The 21369-nt window shown below is 47.0% G+C and overlaps 1 protein-coding gene across 4 annotated transcripts in view; it reads right to left on the reverse strand.

The window, feature by feature from the left end:
* Positions 1–21369, reverse strand: part of WHSC1 (Wolf-Hirschhorn syndrome candidate 1) — a 106778-nt gene that overhangs the window by 55050 nt on the left and 30359 nt on the right. For all 4 annotated transcript variants that reach the window (XM_011970863.1, XM_011970862.1, XM_011970865.1 and 1 more), the window contains 3 exons: positions 18435–18601; positions 16822–17304; positions 4171–4315 (listed from right to left, as the gene is read on the reverse strand). In XM_011970863.1, coding sequence (XP_011826253.1) covers positions 4171–4315; positions 16822–17304; positions 18435–18601 — 795 coding nt within the window. The remainder of the gene's footprint in view (positions 1–4170; positions 4316–16821; positions 17305–18434; positions 18602–21369) is intronic.

Raw genomic sequence — 21369 nt, forward strand, 5'->3', positions numbered from 1 at the left:
TAGATGAAAACCACTCCAAAAGCTGCCTTCGAAGCACTGTGAGAACATACCCAGGGCATTCAACATATAGATCCAGCGTGATGTGTTTCCTGTAACCCTGCTGATTTCCAGGGCTTATGTCTTACAGATCAAATCTCTTTACAACAAAAAAACTGGCGACTGTATCTAACCTTAGAGATTACATTCAGCTCACTTTGGCCTCCCAAAGTGCCAGAATTATAAGCATGAGCCATCCTGCCTGGCCAAGGATTCCAAGGATTGCTTTTCTTTTTTTTTTTTTTTTAAAGATGGTGTCCTGCTGTGTTCCCCAGGCTGGAATGCAGTGGCGTGATCTCAGTTCACTGCCACCTCCCCTTCCCGGGTTCAAGCGATTCTCCTGCCTCAGCCTCCCGAGTAGCTGGGACAACAGGCGCATACTACCACACCCAGCAAATTTTTGTATTTTTAGTAGAGAGGGGGTTTCCCCATATTGGCCAGGATGGTCTCGATCTCTTGATCTCGTGATCCGCCCACCTCGGCCTCCCAAAGTGCTAGGATTACAGGTATGAGCCACTGCGCCTGGACAGGATTGCTTTTCTTATTCAGCAATCCCCCCAAGGCTACCACAGTGCCCAGGACAGGGGTGTAATAAATGGTTTTCAAATATCAGACTTACATTTTATCTACAAAACTGCTTATCTGAACCTTTGTAAACAAACCTGAGCACACAGCAAGTATGCAATACATTTTTGTCCAATTAGTGACTCACCTTACCCTAAAAGACTTCCAAAACTTTCTTTTTTATTACTTTTATATTTATTTATTTAAAGATAGAGACAGGATCTATGTTGCCCAGGTTGGTCTTGAACTCCTGGCTTCAAGTGATCATCCCACCTCAGCCTCTGAAAGTGCTGTGATTATAAGTGTGAGCCATCGGGCCAGGTGGGGTGGCTCATGCCTGTAATCCCAGCACTTTGGGAGGCCGACGTGGGTGGACCACCTGAGGTCGGGAGTTCGAGACCAGCCTGACCAACATGAAGAAACCCCGTTTCTACTAAAAATACAAAATTAGCCGGGCATGGTGGCACATGCCTGTAATCTCAGCTACTCGGGAGGCTGAGGCAGAAGAATCACTTGAACCCAGGAGGTGGAGGTTGCAGTGAGCCAAGATCGTGCCACTGCACTCCAGCCTAGGCAATAAGAATGAAACTCTGTTTTAAAAAAAAAATCTTTTCCTTACTAACATTCAAAGACTTGTGGAATTTAAGTTGAACTTTAAAAAAAAAAAAAACACTTGCTACTTTTTAAACATTTCCTTAAAGAACCATGTTAAGTAGTAACACTACATTTATATATGCAAATTAACAGTTTCCTCCATGTTTGCTCAACTGTGCCATGTGCTAGGTGTTCCCAGGAATAGCCGCTAATCCAAGACCTAAGGCATCCAAACAACACTGACGTAAGACAGTAAGGTGTGAAATAAGAGTGCAAATTCTAGACAGATGATTAATTTCAACATGCCAATGTTGATTTTAAATATAAATCCAATATTTTCATTTGCATGACTGCTTTACAGACAGGTTCAGGGTTTTTATTAATGGACTCTTCCTAAAACATCTTGCAGAAGGACACTGTTGCCCTGAAGGACACTGTCACTCTCAAGCCTCACTACTGTTGGGACAGAAGACACCAGCAAAAGAGTGCTCAGCTCCACAGGGTCCAGCAAGGCCTCAGTTAGACTTACAAGTAAGTGTCCATGCCCTGGTGCCAATGTTTTCACAGAGCCTCACCTCGGGTCTAGGCCAATGCAAAAGAAGAGTCAGCAGCCAGAGCACGGGGGCCCTTACCAGCTGCAGTTCCAGCCTGGCATGATGGGGGTCAGGTAAGCAGCCCTCATGAAAGCTCCACTCTTGGCCACACTGCTGCAGGCTGGCGTAAAGGCGGCCTGAGGAAGAAGCCCGTGGAATGGTCGGCAGCAGGACCTGCTCAGCCACTGCCAAGCATAGGCACCATATGGCACAGTCAGCCAAACTCTCGAGGACCCCTTCAGGCAGGTCTGCCTTCAGAACACCTGTTCATGAGCACAACGCCAGCCCCGCACCTCTGGTTTCCCACAGGCGAGGTCCTTGACACAGTACCTCCTAAGCACCTTTCCATTCATTCAGGATGAGGCAGCAGCAGCCGTTTCTCACAGAAATAAGCAACAATCCATCTATATGGATTTTCGGGGTTTTTTTTTTTTTTTTTTTTTTTTGAGATGGAGTTTCGCGCTCTTGTTGTCCGGGCTGGAATCCAATGGCACGATCTCGGCTCACTGCAATCTCCACCTCCCAGGTTCAAGCAATTCTCCTGTCTCAGCCTCCCAAGTAGCTGGGATTACAGGCATGTGCCAGCACGCCCGGCTAATTTTGTATTTTTAGTAGAGATGGGGTTTATCCATGCTGGTCAGGCTGGTCTTGGACTCCCAACCTCAGGTGATCCGCCCACCTCGGCCACCCAAAGTGCTGGGATTACAGGCACGAGCCACTGTGCCTGGCTGGATTTTTTTTTTGAGACTGAGTCTTGCTCTGTCGCCCAGGCTGGAGTGCAGTGGCGTGATCTTACCTCACTGCAACCTCTGCCTCCTGGGTTCAAGAGATTCTCATGCTTCAGCCTCCCGAGTAGCTGGGATTACAGATATGCGCCACCATGCCTGGCTAATTTTTTTGTATTTTCAGTAGAGATGGGGTTTCACCATGTGGGCCAGGCTGGTCTTGGATTCCTGGCCTTAAGTGATCCACTCACCTTGGCCTCCCAAAGTGCTGGGATTCCAGGTATGAGCCACCGTGCCCAGACATCTGTGTAGATTTCTAACACTGAGGCCATGGGCGCATGACAAAGATGTGGTGTGCCATCTTAGTTGTTAGCACCAGGGTCACCTCAGAGTCAGGATTAAAGGGCACCCAAGAACCTGCACACACCTGACACACACTGTGGGCAGAAACTCACCTGTCACTTCTATCCACTAAGCACTCAGCAAAATATAACACCATCAAATTTATGCTTACACTTCGAGGGTAAGCTGAATCTGGCTTCAGGAAGAGCTGGCTCATTTTTACATAAGCCAGTCATTTAAAGGGAACATGTCTCTAAATTTAGCGTATTGATAGAGTGAGGAATATTTTCTTTTCAAGAAAATATACAAGTCCTAAATATCCTTGCTATTCTAAATTACAGTATTTGCAATGAACACTGAGCAAACTGAACAAAATTCAAGATTAATGAGATAGTTGATGAAGAGATCTAGAAACACCTAAATCAAGAGGAAAACATCTGACAAAGAGAAAGGTGACAGCAGCACATGTGACCAGACCCTATCGCTTCTGGGCTCCGACTTTCTTTTAGGTGAGTCTTGAAACACTTTATGTTTGGTCTCTCCAGAGCTCCTCAATGATGAATCTTCAGAGATACAGTACTTTGGTATTTTACATTGATACCCAGATATGTCACTTATTTTTACATTCAAATATCAGTCTTCCACAATTTGTGTCCAAGCACACACATATCACGAATCTAACCATTGTTACACATCTTCAAATCTTACAGTGTCAGCTCTGCCCAAGGCAAAGTAGCACTTTCTGTTTTCTAAGCCGAAGGTCTAGGAAGGACCAAAGGACACCTGAATTCAAGGTCAGTCCAGTCACCCTTCTTGCGCTATGAGCTCTCGGGCAAACAGGCCAGGAGCTGCCCACACTCCAGGCCCCTGTAGGGTGCAGACTATAGCCGAAACCAGGAGGGTCGCTCTCAGAAGCATGGGAAGTGCTGCCTCCTCGGAAGTCACAGGCCTGAAGGCTGACGCTATCATGTAAGCCTGGAATCCAAGAGACAACCTTCCCTCCCCTTCCTTCTTCTGTCCTCTCTCACACAGCCCCATCAGCAGCAGTGACCACAGTGGCTGCTCAACTTGAGCAGGAGAGCAAGGGAGCCATAGGCCAGTCGGGACCACACAGAATAGCTCTCATAAGCCAGGAAACGCAGACGGCAGAGGCTGTTTTTACTGTGACCACACACATTTGGACCGCTGGTCCAAACCCCACGGGTCAGAAATGGGGAGAGTGGATACACTTCCCTACAGTTCCAAGACCAGAGCTCAGTTTGCTACACTACACACATCAACCCAAGCGGAGGACACCAGCATAATGCTATGTTTACCAGAGTCTTCTTCAGCCTGGACAGGGGCCACCAGGGCAAACTTGGTGTTGTAGCGCGCTCTCTGCTTCTCACTCAGCAGACTCCACTGTGACCTGAGCAGCTCTTCAATCTCCTCACCTGAAGCATCTGGGTGCTCAGCCACCACCTGTGGGCACGGGAGAAGGTGCAATGAGAAGTTAAATCCGTAAAACTCACTGGGTTTTGTTTTGCATGAAATTAAATGCACGGCCCTTTAGAACTTAGTGTGTCGCATTTTTATTCCCACATCATGGAACTATGTCCATAAAAGCTTCAAAGAAAAGTAGTGCTTAACTGGGCCGGGCGCGGTGGCTCACGCCTGTAATCCCAGCACTTTGGGAGGCCGAGGCGGGCGGATCACGAGGTCAGGAGATGGAGACCATCCTGGCTAACACAGTGAAACCCCGTCTCTACTAAAAAAAATACAAAAAATTAGCTGGCCGTGGTGGCGAGGCTTGTAGTCCCAGCTAATCGGGAGGCTGAGGCAGGAGAATGGCGTAAACCCAGGAGGCGGAGGTTGCAGTGAGCCGAGATCGCGCCACTGCACTCCAGCCTGGGGTACAGAGCGAGACTCTGCCTCAAAAAAAAAAAAAAAGAGAAAGAAAAGTAGTGCTTAACTGATGCTGTGACTCACTAAAAACTCATACATGAGAACAGTGCCAGTGAAAACAATTCAACTCTACTTCTGTAAATGCTGGAAACGATACATGACAAAAATATATACATACTTTTCCAAAACCACTAACTAACTTAAGACCCAGCCTCTAGGCATCCCTGAAAAATTAGCTGTAGAGCCAGTGCCACAGGAACGAACGCCGCCCCTGAGCATGGAGGTGGGCTCAGCTCAGCATCCTCACTGGGCAGCACCCACTCTCGTCTTTCACATACAGGCCCTGGACAGGGGTGAAGGCACACACCAAGGAGTGCAAGCTGGCTTCTGTCACAGCCCAGGTCAGCAGACGGAGACAACCTCGCACAGCCAAGAGACGAGGCTTCCCTACTCGCCAGCCACACGAGGGCTGCCAGCATCAATACCCAGAGCATACTAGAAATGCAGTCTCCCAGGCCCCACCCCAACCTGCCTACCAGGAATCTGTACTTTTACAAGGTCTCCAGGATGATCCGCAGACACACTGAAGTCTGATCCTGGGGCCTTGGCTGCACCTGGTAATAACCTGGGGGTTTGAAATCCCATGGTGCTTAGGTCCCACCCAAGATCAACCCAATCCGGCAGGTCTGGCCTCAATGATTTAAAGATTTCCCAGGGGTTGCTAATGTGTCCCCAAGTCCGAGAGCCACGGATATTGATAGCAGGGCACAGGGCTGACACACTAATGCCTGCCAGCCAGGTGTAACCCACCACCTGCTTCTCTTCAACGTCTGAAAAATGTCTTAATATTTCATGACACAAAAATTACAGGAAATTCAAACAACAGTGTCCACAATGTTTTATGGATCTCAGCCCCACACATTTGGTCCCATGCTGCCCATGGCTGTCTTCCTGCCACAACAGCAGAGCTGAGCAGTCAGAACAGAGCCCTCACTGCTCACCAGCCCTTTGGAAACAGTCTGCTGACTGGCTCGGTACCAACCAGCATGCTCCAGGGCCAGACCCGGCTCTTACGCTGGCTCCTCTACTAGGTAGTTCCGTGGACTCTGGCGAGTGAAGGCACTGTCTCTGCCTCCACTCTGTGAAATGGGGCAGTAACACTCCACCTGGCAGTGCTAAGGAACCATCAGGTTAGTGTTGGCTGGTTACCATCACCACCTGGACCTACCACCTGCCCAGCCAATACAGGTAACCTCTGCCCCCAAACCCAAACCCCTCCTCACAAGATAGTCACCACAGATGGCTTCTTATAGCCTCCTATGGCCCCACCATCTGCCCTCCTGTTGCCTGGATGAGTCATGGGCTCCACTCCCTCCTGTCCTCACCCTGGCCTGGACACCAACATCCACCAATGCCCACCCACCTCTCTAGACAACCTGCAGACACCCCCAGCCTAATTGCCTGGGACCTCCCACCTCAAGGGCACCTTCTGAAGTTCCGGGTCTGGCTCTGACCTCCAGCACTCCACCAGTGTTCCCTGTGGGGTCCCTGTCCCCAGCCCTGCGTATGCCTACTCCTGCCACATCCCTCCCAACCCAGCAGGCCCTGCCCTGATTGCTGCCATGACCCACTCCATGAGCCCACCCATGCCCAACTCTTCAAGCTCCAAGGGCCTCAGCTCTTCAACCAGCGAAAGTTTCTGCACAGGACTTCGGATCCACAGCACACCTGCCTCTCATCTCCTCAAACACAGTACATTCCTTCATAGGCCTGCTGCCCTTCCACCCACCTCTGCCCCTAGCACCCCATCACCCACCATGACTCCAGAGCCCCCAGTTAGGATGAATCGTAACAGTGTCCTTTACTGCTTCATCAAAGCAGAGTCACAAGCACCCTGCAATCACCCCGCCTCACAAGACAGCCACCACAGACAGCTTCTGTAGGGAAGCCAGGAAAGTATCATCATCATTTTAGGTTAACAGAGCAATGACACCTCATTAAAGTCTCCCAGCTTCACAATGAAACCGTATGGTATGATGGTTACGAGTTCTGAAAACATAAAAGTGCACGCTCACACACACAATTAGGGTCAGGTCCCAATTCTACTTCCTGACTGCATCATCTCACTGAAACCTTACAACTTTAAGCTCAGGTTAGCCAGCTATAAAGCAGAGATAATTTATATCTACCTTATAAGGTCATTCTGAGGAGTACTAAATATACTTTTGTACAATAACATACTGGCAAGTATCTGACATGTGGTAAGCACTCAATAGTCACCACTTCATTATTCTTAACATATCAAAAACAAGCTGGACACAGTGGCTCATGCCTATAATCCCAACATTTTGGGAGGCCTAAGTGGGAAGATCACTTGAGGCCAGGAGTTTGAGACCAGCCTAGGCAACAGAGCAAGGTCATGTTTAAAAAAAAAAAAAAAAATTATTTTTAAATTGGCTGGGTATGGTGGCAAGTGCCTATAGTCACAGCTACTTGGGAAGCGGAGGTGGAAGCATCACTGCAGCCTAGGAGTTCAGGGCTGCAGTGACCTACGATTGTGCCACTGCATTCCAGCCTGGGAAACAGAGTAAGATTCTGTCTCAAAAATAAACAAAAATTTAAAACATACCAAAAAACATGGAAAACCACATTTCCACAATCCCACAGCTGACTAAAACATTGCCAATATAATTGGAGACTCTACAAATCACAGTCTTCAGATCACATTCCCCTCCTTCATCCTTCATCCGACCTGCTCCCTACACGTCTTTTTTTTTTTTTTTTTTTTTTTTAAAAGACAGAGTCTCACTGTGGCCCAGATTGGAGTACAATGACGTGAGCTCAGCTCACTGCAACCTCTGCCTCCTGGGTTCAAGTGATTCTCCCACCTTAGCCTCCTGAGTAGCTGGGATTATAGGCATGTGCCACCACACCTGGCTGATTTTTGTATTTTTAATAGAGACAGGGGTTTCACCATGTGGGCCAGGCTGGTCTTGAACTCCTGACCTCAAGTGATCTGACTGCCATGGCCTCCCAGTGTGCTGGGATTACAGGCATGAGGCACTGCACTGTGCTCCCCCCAACATTTTTTAGAGTTTCCTTTTGCTTTCAGGCTTCAGTGAAGAATGTTTAGGTATCCATCCTCCAAGACAACCCCCCACCCCTCCATGAGCCCTGCCTCCTGGAGCTCAAGCCCCCACTACTGCTTACAGCGTAATCAATATCACAGTGCAGAAATGGTTGCATATGACTCCAAGTGTAGAGCATAAAAGATATCCACCTTGTTCTTTTTTGGATCACTTGCTCTGGAGAAAGCCAGCCCCCATCAAGTTGTGAGGACACGCCAGCAGCCCTATGGAGCGGGCCACACGGTGAAGAACCGAGGCCTCCTGCCAGCAGCATGAGTGAGGGGAGGTACCCTGGAAGCGGACCCTCCAGCATCAGTCAAGCCTTAGGATGATGTAGCCCCAGGAAACATCTTAAATGCAACTTCAAGAGACCCTGAGGCAGAACCACTAAGCTAAGCGGTTGCCAAATTCCTGGCCCACAGAAACTGAGACAATAAACGCACGCTGTTGTTTTAAGCCACTAAATTTTGAGGTAACTTGTTATGCAACAATAGATAGAACTAATACCAAGCCATGTACAAAGAACTGAGACATAAAGCATTGGTTCCACTCCAATGGATGTATAAAAACTAGGACCAGGAAAGGTAGAAAAGGCTTTGAAAATTAAAAACTCAGGCTGGTGCAGTGGCTCACGCCTATAATCCCAGCCCTTATGGAGGCTGAGGTGGGCAGATCACCTGAGGTCAGGCGTTTGAGACCAGCCTAGCCAACATGGTGAAACCCCGTCTCTACTAAAAATACAACAATTAGCTAGGTGTGGTGGCGCATGCCAGTAGTCCCAGCTACTAGGGAGGCTGACAGGGGAGGATCGCTTGAACCTGGAAGGCGGAAGTTGCAGTGAGCTGTGATTGCGCCACTGCAATCCAGCCTGGGCAACAGAGTGAGACCCTGTCTCAAAAATTAAAAAAAAAAAAAATTAAAAATTCAAGCCAAACCAGGCACAGTGGCTCACACCTGTAATCCCAGTACTTTGGGAGGCCAAGGCGGGCAGATCGCGAGGTTAGGAGTTTGAGACCAGCCTGGTCAACATGGTGAAACCCTGTCTCTACTAAAAATACAAAAATTAGCTGGGCGTGGTGGCAGGCACCTGTAATGCCAGCTACTTGGGAGGCTAAGGCAAGAGAATTGTTTGAACCTGGGAGGCGGAGGGTGCAGTAAGCTGAGATCATGCCACCGCACTCCAGCCTGACGACATTACAAGACTACGTCTCAAAAAAAAAAAAAATCAGGCGAAAAAAGCCTGCTAGTGAAAATGCTGCTTATACTGGAGCCAGCCAGGAACACTGGCTCATGCCTGTAATCCCAGCACTGTGGGAGGCTGAGGTAGGAGGATCACTTCAGGTTGAGGCCAGGAGTTCGAGTCCAGATTGGGCAACATAGCGAGACCTCATCCCTATAAAAAATAGAAGTTAGCCAGGCGTGGTGGCACATGGCTCTAGTCCCAGCTACTAGGGTGGCTGAGGTGCGAAAATCACTTGAGCCTAGGGAGGTCAAGGCTGTGGCGAGCCACGATTGCTCCACTGCACTCCAGCCTGGGCGACAGAGTAAGACCCTGTCTCAAAAACAAAAACAAAAAATCTTTATATATATGTAAAGAAGTACATTTCTTCACTAGTAGGGAGAAACAAAGCTAGAAAGTGACCTCTAGGCTGGGTGCAGTGGCTCACACCTGTAATCCCAGTACTTTGGGAGGCCAAGGCGGGTGGATCACCTGAGGTCAGGAGTTCAAGACCAGCCTGGCCAACATAGTGAAACCCCATCTCTACTAAAAATACGAAAATTAGCCGGACGTGGTGGCGTGTGCCTATGGTCCCAGCAACTCAGGAGGCTGAGACAGGAGAATCGCTTGAACCCGGGAGGAGGAGGTTGTAGCGGGCCAAGGTGGCTCCTTCACACTCCAGCCTAGGCGACAAAGCAAAACTCCATCTCAAAAAAAAAAAAAAAAGAAAAAGAAAACGACTTCTAAAGAGTCAGCAAGTAGCAACAAAAAGTCCTGAAGTCAGTCTTCCATCTAGGGACCCTAGAAAAGGAAGGTCCAGGAAACAGCAGGGAAGCTCCACCTGACTCTGTATCTCAAGGGATGGCCCCTGGTTAACTGACAACCCAACAAAAACCATCCTTGTGTGCACCAGCGCTCCCAAAAAAGAAAAAACAATGTAGAAAGACCTAGGTTACAAATGGAAGCGGGGAGGAGCTTCCTCAAGTTTAGAATTGCTTATTACAGAACAGTTATAAAGAGCATCCTAATAGTCACTGCTTTTCTAATAGAAAATTCCTCAAAACCACCCAGCCAGAGTCCAGTGGAGGGAAGGGAGGCCCCACGGGCCTTCCATCAGTGACCAGGGGTGGGCAGGGCAGTGCTGGACATTAACACAGAGCTCCATTTTTTGTAGTTTTTGCTTTGACAGGGTCTCGCTCTGTCATCCAAACTGGGGTGCAGTGGCACAATGATGGCTGACTGCAGCCTTGACCTTCCAGGCTCAAGTGGTCCTCCTGCCTGGGCCTCCTGAGTAGCTGAGACTACAGGTGTGCACCATCATGCCCCGTTAATTTTCTTGTTTTTTTGTAGAGATGGGAGTCTCACTGTATTGCCCAGGCTGTTCTCGAACTACCAACCTCAAGCAGCCTGCCGTCCTCGGCCTCCCAAGGTGCTGGAATTACAGGTGCGAGCCACTGCACCCTGCCCAGAACTCAATTTTAACTGTACACTTTCAGTTTGGTTTTATATTACTTTTAGTACAGTGCCAATCCAGACTTTCGTTTTTGGCACATTTCTTAGCACTAGAAGGACCACCTGAGATCAACTTGGGTCCCAAAAAGCCAATAAGGTGGTCTTTGGACAGTGGCTTTCTCAGGTACCCACTTTTTTTCACAATTCCAAACTAGTGAACAGGTTGTGGAGACACAGCCGAGCAACATGCCAGAGGGCTGACAGGGTGGTTCCCACCCGACACAGCCTCAGGGCCCAAGAACATACAGCACCTCACCAACCCTGTGCAGGCCTAGCTGTCAAACACTGAGGTGTCCATTCAGAGCTTCCCACTGCACCCTCCCCCAACATGCCTGAAACGGTGGCTGTCCACACATTGCTAAGTGCTTTATACCATTTTATTTTAGTTTAGTTTTGGTAGAGATAAGATCTTGCTATGTTGTCCAGGCTGGTCTCAAACTCCTGGGCTCAAGTGATCCTCCCACCTTGTACCTGGCCTGCTTTGTATCATTTTATATCCAACAATGACCACAGTTACTCCACGAGGTGTTAATGGCTCCTCCCTGGGTAGACCTCTTGGCTCCTGGAGAGAGGCAAACACCTTCACAGCTGCCCACTTACACTTTTTGGATGGATGCAGAGAAAGAGATAGGTTAAACTCAATTATGGGTATGTGGCCCTTTTCAAACTTTACACAAGTGATAGAATGTGCATACCCTTCAGCAATTTGTTTCTTCTTTGACATCCAATGAGTTCACTTTAACTGATGTGTAGTTACACCGTAGGAACACACCATAGTCTGTCACTCGGTAACTTTTTGGTTTTGGACACTGTGGTCTCTCTTTGGGTGCAAGGGCAAAATTACTCTAGGGTAAATAGGAGTAAAACTGTACGAGAAAAAAAGCACATCTTCAATTTCACTACATACTGCCAAATTTCTCTCAAAACAGGTGTAATAAATGATGTTTCACCAGCATTGTACGAGGAGTCCCACTCTTCTCTGTTCCCACTGTTGCTCATCTTCTCAATCCCCGGCTGTTCTGAATTTGATGACTGCTCACCTGATGACTGAGAAGGACCACCCCACCAGGATCATAACATACAGCTCCCTGGGCATGGCCACAGTTAAGCAGCATTTCTTGATGCACTTACTGGCTCTCCAAGAAATTTGCCCTTCTCCTTCAGAATTGTTTCGGCTCTTTACAGAATTTGTCCTTTCACTGTGTTCATGGTGTCCTTGACACATAAGAATTTTTTCTTTTTCTGAGCCAGGGTCTCTGTCACCCAGGCTGAAGTGGTGCAGTGGCTCAAGCAATCCTCCTGCTTTAGTCTCCCAAAGTACTGGGAGTATAGGTGTAAGCCTCCACGCCTGGCCTAGATTTTCATGTTTACACAGTTCCTTTATGGCCTGTTATCAGTTTGGCTTGTTTAAGAAATCCTTCCCTCTCCCATGGTGACAAAGCTCCTCTCCCATGCTGGCCAAGTTCATAAACCACCAGTGGTCCAAGCACCATGTCCAGTGCAGACATCCCACCCAGCTGGTCTGCAGCCCTTTCCCATCCATGTCCACATGCTCAGGAGCCTGTTGTGGGCCCCATCTTGGACCATATGACTGCCCTGCATGAATACTGCTATTTTGTTTTTTATGAGACAAGAGTCTTGCTCTGTCACTCAGGCTGGAGTACAATGGCACAATCGCAGTTCACCGCAACCTCTGCCTATCAGGTTCAAGCAATTCTCCTGCCTCAGCCTCCCAAGTAGCTGGGATTACAGGCACCTGCCACCACACCCAATTAATTTTTATATTTTTAGTAGAGACGGGGTTTCATCATGTTGGCCAGCCTGGTCTCGAACTCCTGACCTCCGGTGATGTGCACGCCTCAGCCTCCCAAAGTGCTGGGATTACAGGTGTAAGCCACTACACCTAGCCAAATACTGTTATTTTAAATAACAGAACTTCTTATCTGGTAGAGCAAGTCCTTAGGCCAAGCCTCTCTTCAAATGTGACCATATGAGCATCCACTTACAAAGGGCAAAGAAATTCCTGTTAGAAGTTTTATTAGAATTATACTGAATTTATAGATTGTTAAAGGGAGAATTGACAACTTCAGAAGCTTGAATCTTCCCATATATAAATATATCTTTATTGGGGTCTGCTAAAATATGTTATTTTTCTCTAAAGTTACATGCATATTTCATAATACTGATTCCACAGTACCTGACATTTTTGTTTCTATTATTTTTTTTTTTTTTTTGAGACGGAGTCTCGCTGTGCTCCCAGGCTGGAGTGCAGTGGCCTGATCTCGGCTCACTGCAAGCTCCGCCTCCCGGGTTCACGCCATTCTCCTGCCTCAGCCTCCCGAGTAGCTGGGACTATAGGCGCCCGCCACCTCGCCCGGCTACTTTTTTATATTTTTTAGTAGAGACGGGGTTTCACCATGTTAGCCAGGATGGTCTCGATCTCCTGATCTCATGATCCGCCCGTCTCGGCCTCCCAAAGTGCTGGGATTACAGGCTTGAGCCACCGCCCCCGGCCTGTTTCTATTATCAATAGTATCTTTTTTAACATTACATTTCCTCTTTGATGCTGCACTTGTATGTTAATTTTATATCCACCAATTTTGGTGAACTCTATTAATTCTAAAAGATTTTCTGTACATTCTCTTGAGTTTTCTACATAGACTTCTGTAAACAACAGCAGCTTTATTTATTCCTTTATAATACTGGCTAGCATTTTCTTAAAGACGAAGACTCGTTCTATTGTCCAGGCTGCAGTGCAGTAGCGTGATCTCAGCTCACTGCAACCTCTGCCTCCACATTCCAGCAATTCTCCTGCCTCGGCCTCCTGATTAGTTGGGATTACAGGCGCGCATCACCACACCTGGCTAATTATTTTTTATTTCTAGTAGAGACGGGGTTTCACCATGTTGGCCAGGCTGGTCTTGAACTTCTGACCTCAAGTAATCTGCCCACCTCGGCCTCCAAAGTGTTGGGATTACAGGCGTAAGCCACCGTGCCCGGCCTAATATTGGCTAGTATTTTCAGTACAATGTTTATTAAATGGTGAAAAATGGTTTCCTCATTCTTCTTTTTTTTTTGAGACAGAGTCTTACTGTGTCGCCCAAGCTAGAGTGCAGTGGCATGATTTGGGCTCACTGCAACCTCCGCCTCCCAGGTTCAACCGATTCTCCTTTCTGAATCTCTTGAGTAGCTGGGATTACAGGCACTCGCCACCACACCTGGCAAAATTTTGTATTTTTAGTAGAGATGGGGTTTCACCACGTTGGCCATGCTGGTCTCGAACTCCTGACCTTCAGTGATCCACCCATCTCGGCCTCCTGAAATGCTGGGATTACAGGTGTGAGCCATTGTACCTGGCCCTCGTTCATGACTTTAAAGAGAATGCTTTTTTTTTTCTTTGAGACAGAGTCTTGCTCTGTCACCAGGCTGCAGTGCAGTGGCACGATCTCGGCTCACTGCAACCTCCACCTCTTGGGTTCAAACGATTCTCCTGTCTCAGCCTCCCAAGTAGCTGGAACTACAGGTGCCCGCCACCACACCCAGCTTATTTTTTATAATTTTGGTAGAGACGGGGTTTCACCATGTTGTCCAGGCTGTTCTTGAATTCCTGACCTCAGGTGATCGACCCACCTCAGCCTCCCAAAGTGCTGGGATTACAGGCATGAGCCACCATGTCTGGCCTAAAGAGAATGCTTCTAAAGTTTCATCAGTAATATCCTCGATGAAAGCTTCTGATACATATCCTTCAACAGATTTAGGAAGTTCCCTTTTATTCCTGGTTTACTAACCTTTTATCAATAAGCAGTAATTTTTTTGTTTAAGACAGGGTCTCACTCTGTGGCCCAGACTAGAGTGCACTGGCACGATCATGGTTCACCACAGCCTTAAACTTCTGGACTCAAGCTCTTGCCTCAACCTCCCAAGTACCTGGGACTACACGTACATGCCATCATACCTGCCTAATTTAAAAAAAAATTTTTTTTTAGAGACAGGGTTTCATGTTGCCCAGGCTGGTCTCAAACTCCTGGGCTCAAGCAATCCTCCTACCTCACCCTCCCAAAGTGCTGGGATTACAGGTGTGAGCCGCCACACTCAGCCTTTCTTTTCTTTTTATGAGACAGTCTCTCACTCTGTCACCTAAGCTGAAAAGCTGTGGCACAATCACAGCTCACTGTAACCTCAAAACTCCTAGGCTCAAGCAATCCTCCCACCTCAGCCTCTCCCAAGGAGAAAAAGCAATGAACTTTAACACATGCACCAAAATATCACATATACCCCATAAATACGGGGTGTTTACTTAATAAAAAAAGCAATGAATTTTATCAAATGCCTTTTCTCCCTCTATGGAGATGAGCATTACACAGTAAGTTACAATAATAGCTTTCTAACATCAGACCACCCTTGCATTCCTGAGAAAAGCCCTATGGATTACCCAGGCTGGAGTGCAGTAGCATGATTTCAGCTCACTATGGCCTCTGCCTCCCAATTCAAGTGATTCTCCTGCCTCAGCCTCCTGAGTAGCTGAGATTACAGGCACACACCACCATGCCCAGCTAATTTTTGTATTTTTAGTACAGACAGGGTTTTACCATGTTGGCCAGGCTGGCCTCAACCCCTAACCTCAGGTGATCAGCCCACCTTGGCCTCCCAATGTGCTGGGATTACAGGCGTGAGCCACCGCGCCCAGCCATGGATTACTCTTGAAGATATCACTCAAATGACTTTCTCTGGCAGAATTTCCAGATCCCATAGAGGGACAAAAAAATCATGTCCAGTAGATTTCTTAGAATACCCACAGTCACCCATTTATGCACCTCTGCCTGAATTCCTCATGGCTCCTTATTGTGCCATGCTGCCTGCCACAAAATACATGCTGGTTAAAGATTCATGGAAATCTTTCTGAAGACAGACTTTTTTTTTGAGACGGAGTCTCACTCTGTCGCCAGGCTGGAGTGTAGTGGTGCGATCTCGGCTCACTGCAACCTCCGACTCCCTGGTTCAAGCAATTTTCCTGCCTCAGCCTCCTGAGTAGCTGGGATTATAGGCATGCACCACCACGCCCAGCTAATTTTTTTTTGTATTTTTAGTAGAGACGGGGTTTCACCATGTTGGCCAGGATGGTCTCGAACTCCTGACCTTGTGAACCGCCCATCTTAGCTTCCCAAAGTGTTGGGATTACAGGTGTGAGCCACCGCGCCTGGCCGACACTATTGTTTTTGATACCTTTAATCACCACATAGACTTAAGACTGCTGAATGGAAAATTCCTATGGAAGTAAATTTAAAATGAACACTTAAAAAAAGCCTTTTAAGCACTAGACTGTGACCCACTCCAAGTAACATAACCAAAAGTTGGAAGTGGGGAACCCAACTCCTTCAGTTCTTCACAGCCTTTATTATGTACTAACAGACTGTTTATTTTATGTAAACAATTAAGAAAATTATATAAATGTCTTAATCACACTGCTACCCTTTTAAATGTCAGGGAAATAAATCAACACCCTCAGTGCCAGTGAATACAATGAGCTTTATAGATGAGCACACATCCTGCACTGGAAGCTTCAGAACAGACTGCTGGAGAAAATGCTAACCTAGAGTCACACATTAAGGACATGGCCACACACTTCAAGCAAAGCGCAGCCTGATGAGACCCACTTCCCTCTGTGCCAGTTTTTTTTTATTTTTTGAGACACAGTGTCGCTCTGTTGTCACCCAGGCTAGAGTGCAGTGATGCCATCATGACTCACTGCAAACCCCGCCTTCAGGACTCAAGGGATACTCCTGCCTCCAAGACAAGGGATTCTCCTGCCTCAGTCTCCCAAGCAGCTAGGACTACAGGCATATGCCACCATGCCCAGCTAATTTTTGTAGAGATGGGGTTTCACCATGTTGCCCAGGCTGGTCTCAAACTCCTGGGCTGAAGTAATCCTCCCGCCTTGGCCTCTCAAAGTACTGAGATTATGAGCCACTATGCCTGGCCTGTTCTCGGTATCTTCTTATCCACATTAGGAGGGATATTTTAGGAACCCAGAGTGCAAGTCAAGTATCTTTTCCCTCAAGGGTCAGAATGGCTGTTCACTAATAATATTTACTTATTAGATCTAAAATCTATGCAAGACTCACGCTAGATTCTCCTGATAATGCTGAGAAACAGATGATTCTGCACTGAAGGGATGTTCCCCAAATTCTGAAACTTGCTAGCATGAAACACAACTTAGTACTGACCTCATCCCTGTGTTTTTGACAGAAGACCAAAAACTGGGATGCTGCATCTCCCTTCCTGCTTCGTGGCGTAGAGGCTGTGGTCTTCTTCCTCCCAGGAGGAGACGCTACTCCTCTTCTGGGGTCAGCCTCTGCCGTCTTTTGAGGAGTACTCTTCACTACATCGGGGTCACTCTCCAGGGTCTCTGCAGAGCTACATAGTTTGGCCCTCCGCCTTCTCTTCATGGGAACGCCCTCTTCTCTCGCAGACTTGGGGTTTTCAGCAGCTTCTTCACCGACTCCTGAGGACTCTGCCATTTCTCCGAAAGACTCTGCAGCAATGCCAGCCTCCTTGGCTACTTGAGGGTTGAGATGAAGCTGGTCCCCCACGTATAGAAAGGTGAACTTGGCTTTCCGCTCCTCCACTGACATGCTTGCAGCTTCTTCTGCTTGAACAATGCCCATTTCCCACTGGGCCCTCAATTTCCCTGAAATAGGTTTCAATAGCTGGGGGGGAAAAAAAAAGAGACACTATAAGTTTCATTACACAAACATAAAAGTTAACTACTTTTGCTAGGCACGTGATTCATGCCTATAATCCCAGCACTTACGGATGTCGAGGCAGATGGATCACTTGAGGCCAGGAGTTTAAGACCAGCCTGGCCAACATGGCAAAACCCCGTCTCTACTAAAATACAAAAGATAAGCCAGGCATGGTAGTGCGTGCCTGTGGTCCCAGCTACTAGGGAGGCTGAGACACGAGAATCACTTGAACTGAGAGGCGGTAGATGCAGTAAGCCCAGACCATGCCACTGCACTCTAGCCTGGGGCGACAGAGCAAGACCCTGTCTCAAAAAAAAAAAAAAAAAAAAAAAAAAGAATACTTTTACATTTTCACATAATTTTAGAAACAAAAAACTTGACCAGTGTGGTGGCTCCTGCCTATAATCCCAGCACCTGCAGGGGCCGAGGCAGACGCATCACCTGAGGTCAGGAGTTCAAGACCAGTCTGGCCAACCTGGTGAAACCCTGTCTCTACTAAAAATACAAAAATTAGCCAGGTGTGGTGGCAGGCACCTGTCATTCCAGCTACTTGGGAGGCTGAGGCAGAAGAATTGCTTGAACCCGGGGGGGCAGAGGATGCAGTGAGCCGAGATCATGCCATTGCACTCCAGCCTGGGTGATAAGAGTAAAAATCCATCTCAAAAAAATTTTTTAAAAAATAGAAATAAAAAACATATAAAAACCAATTTTAGAACTCAGCCCAACATAATACCTTTATTGTTTCTTTAAACCAGAAATCAATTCCTATCACATTACATTAATATAATCCCTCTCTATGTGTGTGTATGTGTGTATATATATGTGTGTGTGTGTATATACATATAAAAATAAAAATTCTAAAGCAAGTTATCTCTGAGAGTCATCAAATGAGCAAAAAAAATAAGTTGTGTCTCTAAAAAAACTTTATCATATTGTAACATAGCATTCTTGGGCAAAAGTCAGCAATGAAAGAGATTGTTAAGCCATTACAATATTTCGAGCAAGTAAGTATAAGTTCAAAACAAAAATAAGTCAACTTAAAGAATAAAAATTAAATTTCTGGTTTAAAAGTAGACTGAAGGGTCATCTATCACCTTAATTTTCTCAGCTTTCGTGGGTGCCTGCTTGGCACTTTCCTGGCATAATTTTTCAAACTGTCCTTCTCCTTCAAAAGCTACGAGGCTCTTCTCAAATATCCAAGCTCTTTCTGGGGCGTCACCAAAGAACTGTACGTGATACTGGCGTGCACTCTTTTTCTGACCTAGTTTTTAAAATAAAATGTTAGAAAATGAAAGTTAGTTCTGGGATGAAATTAGTCAAATCTACTGCTGTTTTGCAGTTGTTTTCCTTGGTGTTGTCTGAGCCTGTTAACCTCAAAATAAGTTCTATACTTATCCCTACCATGCCACATGCCAAAGAGGGAAACTAACTTACAAGAGACTCAGATAAGGTTCAAAAATTGACTTGGAAAGAAAGCCAACCAGGCCAGGCGCGGTCCCTCAAGCCTGTAATCCCAACACTTTGGGAGGTTGAGGCGGGGAGATTGTTTGAGCTCAGGAGTTTGAGACCAGCCTGGGCAACATGGCAAAACCCCGTCTCTACGAAAAATGCAAAAATTAGCCGGGTGTGGTGGTGTGCACCTGTAGGACCAGCTACTCGGGAGGCTGACGTGGGAGGATGGTGTGAGCCTGGGAGGCAGATGTTGTAGTGAGCCAAGATTGTACCACTGCTCTCCAGCCTGGGTGACAGAGCCAGACCCTGTCTCAAAAACAAAAAAAAAGAAAAAAAAAAAAAAAGAAGAAAAAAGCTAGCTAGCTGACTAGCTAAATACACTCCTTTATTCCCTCTTAAAAAGATACCAAATAAGACAAGAAGACATCTGCAAGAAAAGAGTGACAGCGGCAGTGAAGGAGGCAGTATACTGGCATCACACGACCTGGGTTCAAATACCAGCCCTGCTACCTAACAGCTAGCTACCCTGCTGTCTCACAGTGCTAGGAGGGCAGGAGCATCAGTGGCCTCAGAGAGCAGCTCAGACCAGAGAGTAACCCCACAGATGCCCACTACTCTTACTCTTAGCTGAGAGGAAGAAGCCATGTCCCACAATGCAGCCAGGGGGAACTGGATGAGGAAAGAAAGAGACAGGCCCAAAATCCAAGAGAGGAAGTACCAGATTCCACTGAAGTCAAATGAGAAGGTGAATACAGGTAAGCAGGTTAAAAGGTCAGATCTCTGTGCCAGGTGAGAAGAGGGAGGGGATCTCCCTGGGGCAGTGAGGTGGGGAGGGTGGCGGTTACCACTCCCTGTCCCCTCATGCAGAACTGGCCCCGAGGAATCAAAGGATACTTCCTGAAGACCTGAAGTGCTCCAGAGGAAAAACCTCTCCAGTGAGTCTTTTGGAGATTCCCCTAATTAAGTGGCCAATGGCCAATGAGACCCTCTAACGCAAAGGAGGGTGGGATAACCAAGCCTCTCCACCCGTGGGTGCAGGCAGCTCTAAGTGTTGTGCTCTTAAACACAAGCCCAGCACCAAGGAACCCCTGGACCCAGGGAAGCATCCAGTATGAATGAATCCAAAACACACAGAAATGAATGGCCCTCTGCAGGGCCACAGACACAAGACAAGGGAAGAGAAGACACCCAATAGAGAAACCCCGTGTGCTACGAAAAGAGAACACAGAAAAACAAAGAGGTATTTGAAATTCTAAAATACAACTATGAAAAAAAAATTCAACAAGAAAGCTTGGAAGATAAGAAATCTCCCAGAAAGAAGAAAAAAATAAAGATGAAAAATACCTATTTCCATAGCAACCTGTAAGATCAATCTAGGAGGTCAGATACCCAAATAATAGGCTTTCTGGAGAAACAGAGAAGCTCCAAGAATAAACCCAAAATCAAGTCTCCAACTAAAACAGCCCTAAATGTCCCAACATCCACAGCAGAGCACACCCTGCTGAAATTCAAGCCGCTTGGGGTTGGGCGAAAGGCCAGCCTCCAACTTAATGGAACAAGAAATAGAATAGCAAGGTATGTGAATAATAGCAAATTATGTGAAGAATAGCCAAAAACTCTGGATGCTATAAACAAATGGAGTAATACCTTCAAAATTCCTAGGGGAATTTCTTCTCAACATAAAATTCTATACCCAGTCAAACCATCAATCAAGTGTGAAGACAGAAAAGCAGCATATTCTGGGCCAGGCTCAGTAGCTCACGCCTGTAATCCCAGCACTTTGGGAGGCTAAGGTGGGCGGATCACCTCAGATCAGGAGATCGAGACCAGCCTGGCCAACACAGTGAAACCCCGTCTCTACTAAAACACAAAAAATTAGCCAGGCATGGTGGTGTGTACCTGTAGGCCCAACTACTCGAGAGGCTGAGGTAAGAGAATCACTTGAAACCAGGAGGCAGAGATTGCAATGAGTCAAGATCATGTCACCGCACTCCAGCCTGGCAACAGAGCAAGGCTCCATCTCAAAAAAAAAAAAAAAAAAAAAAATAGCATACTCTGAATTGCAAGGACTCAAATTTACTTCCCATACAAACTATCTTAAGATACGAAAAATAGTTAACCAAGGAAAAAAGGAAACTTAACCAAGAAAGAACACAGTATAGAACTGTAGGGACCAGCCCTACAGGGCCCATGGGTTTTTTCTCCTTGTGTACAGAGACGAGATATCATAGAAATAAAGACATAAGACAAAGAGATAGAAGAAAAGACAGCTGGGCACAGGGGACGACTACCACCAAGATGCGGAGACCAGCAGTGGCCCTGAATGCCTGACTGCGCTGTTATTTATTGTATACAAGGCAAGAGGGCAGGGTAAGGAGTGTGAGCCATCTCCAGTGATAGGTAAGGTCACACGAGTCATGTGTCCACCGGACAGGGGGCCCTTCCCTGTTTGGTAGCCGAGGCAGAGAGAGAGGGGGGACAGCTTACATCATTATTTCTTCTATGCATTTCAAAGACTTTAGTACTTTCACTAATTCTGCTTTGGCTCTCTGGAAGGTGGAGCCGGGTGTACAGAGC

The sequence above is a fragment of the Mandrillus leucophaeus genome, unplaced genomic scaffold (genome assembly GCF_000951045.1).
Source record: "Mandrillus leucophaeus isolate KB7577 unplaced genomic scaffold, Mleu.le_1.0 Scaffold98, whole genome shotgun sequence".
Lineage (NCBI taxonomy): Eukaryota > Metazoa > Chordata > Mammalia > Primates > Cercopithecidae > Mandrillus > Mandrillus leucophaeus.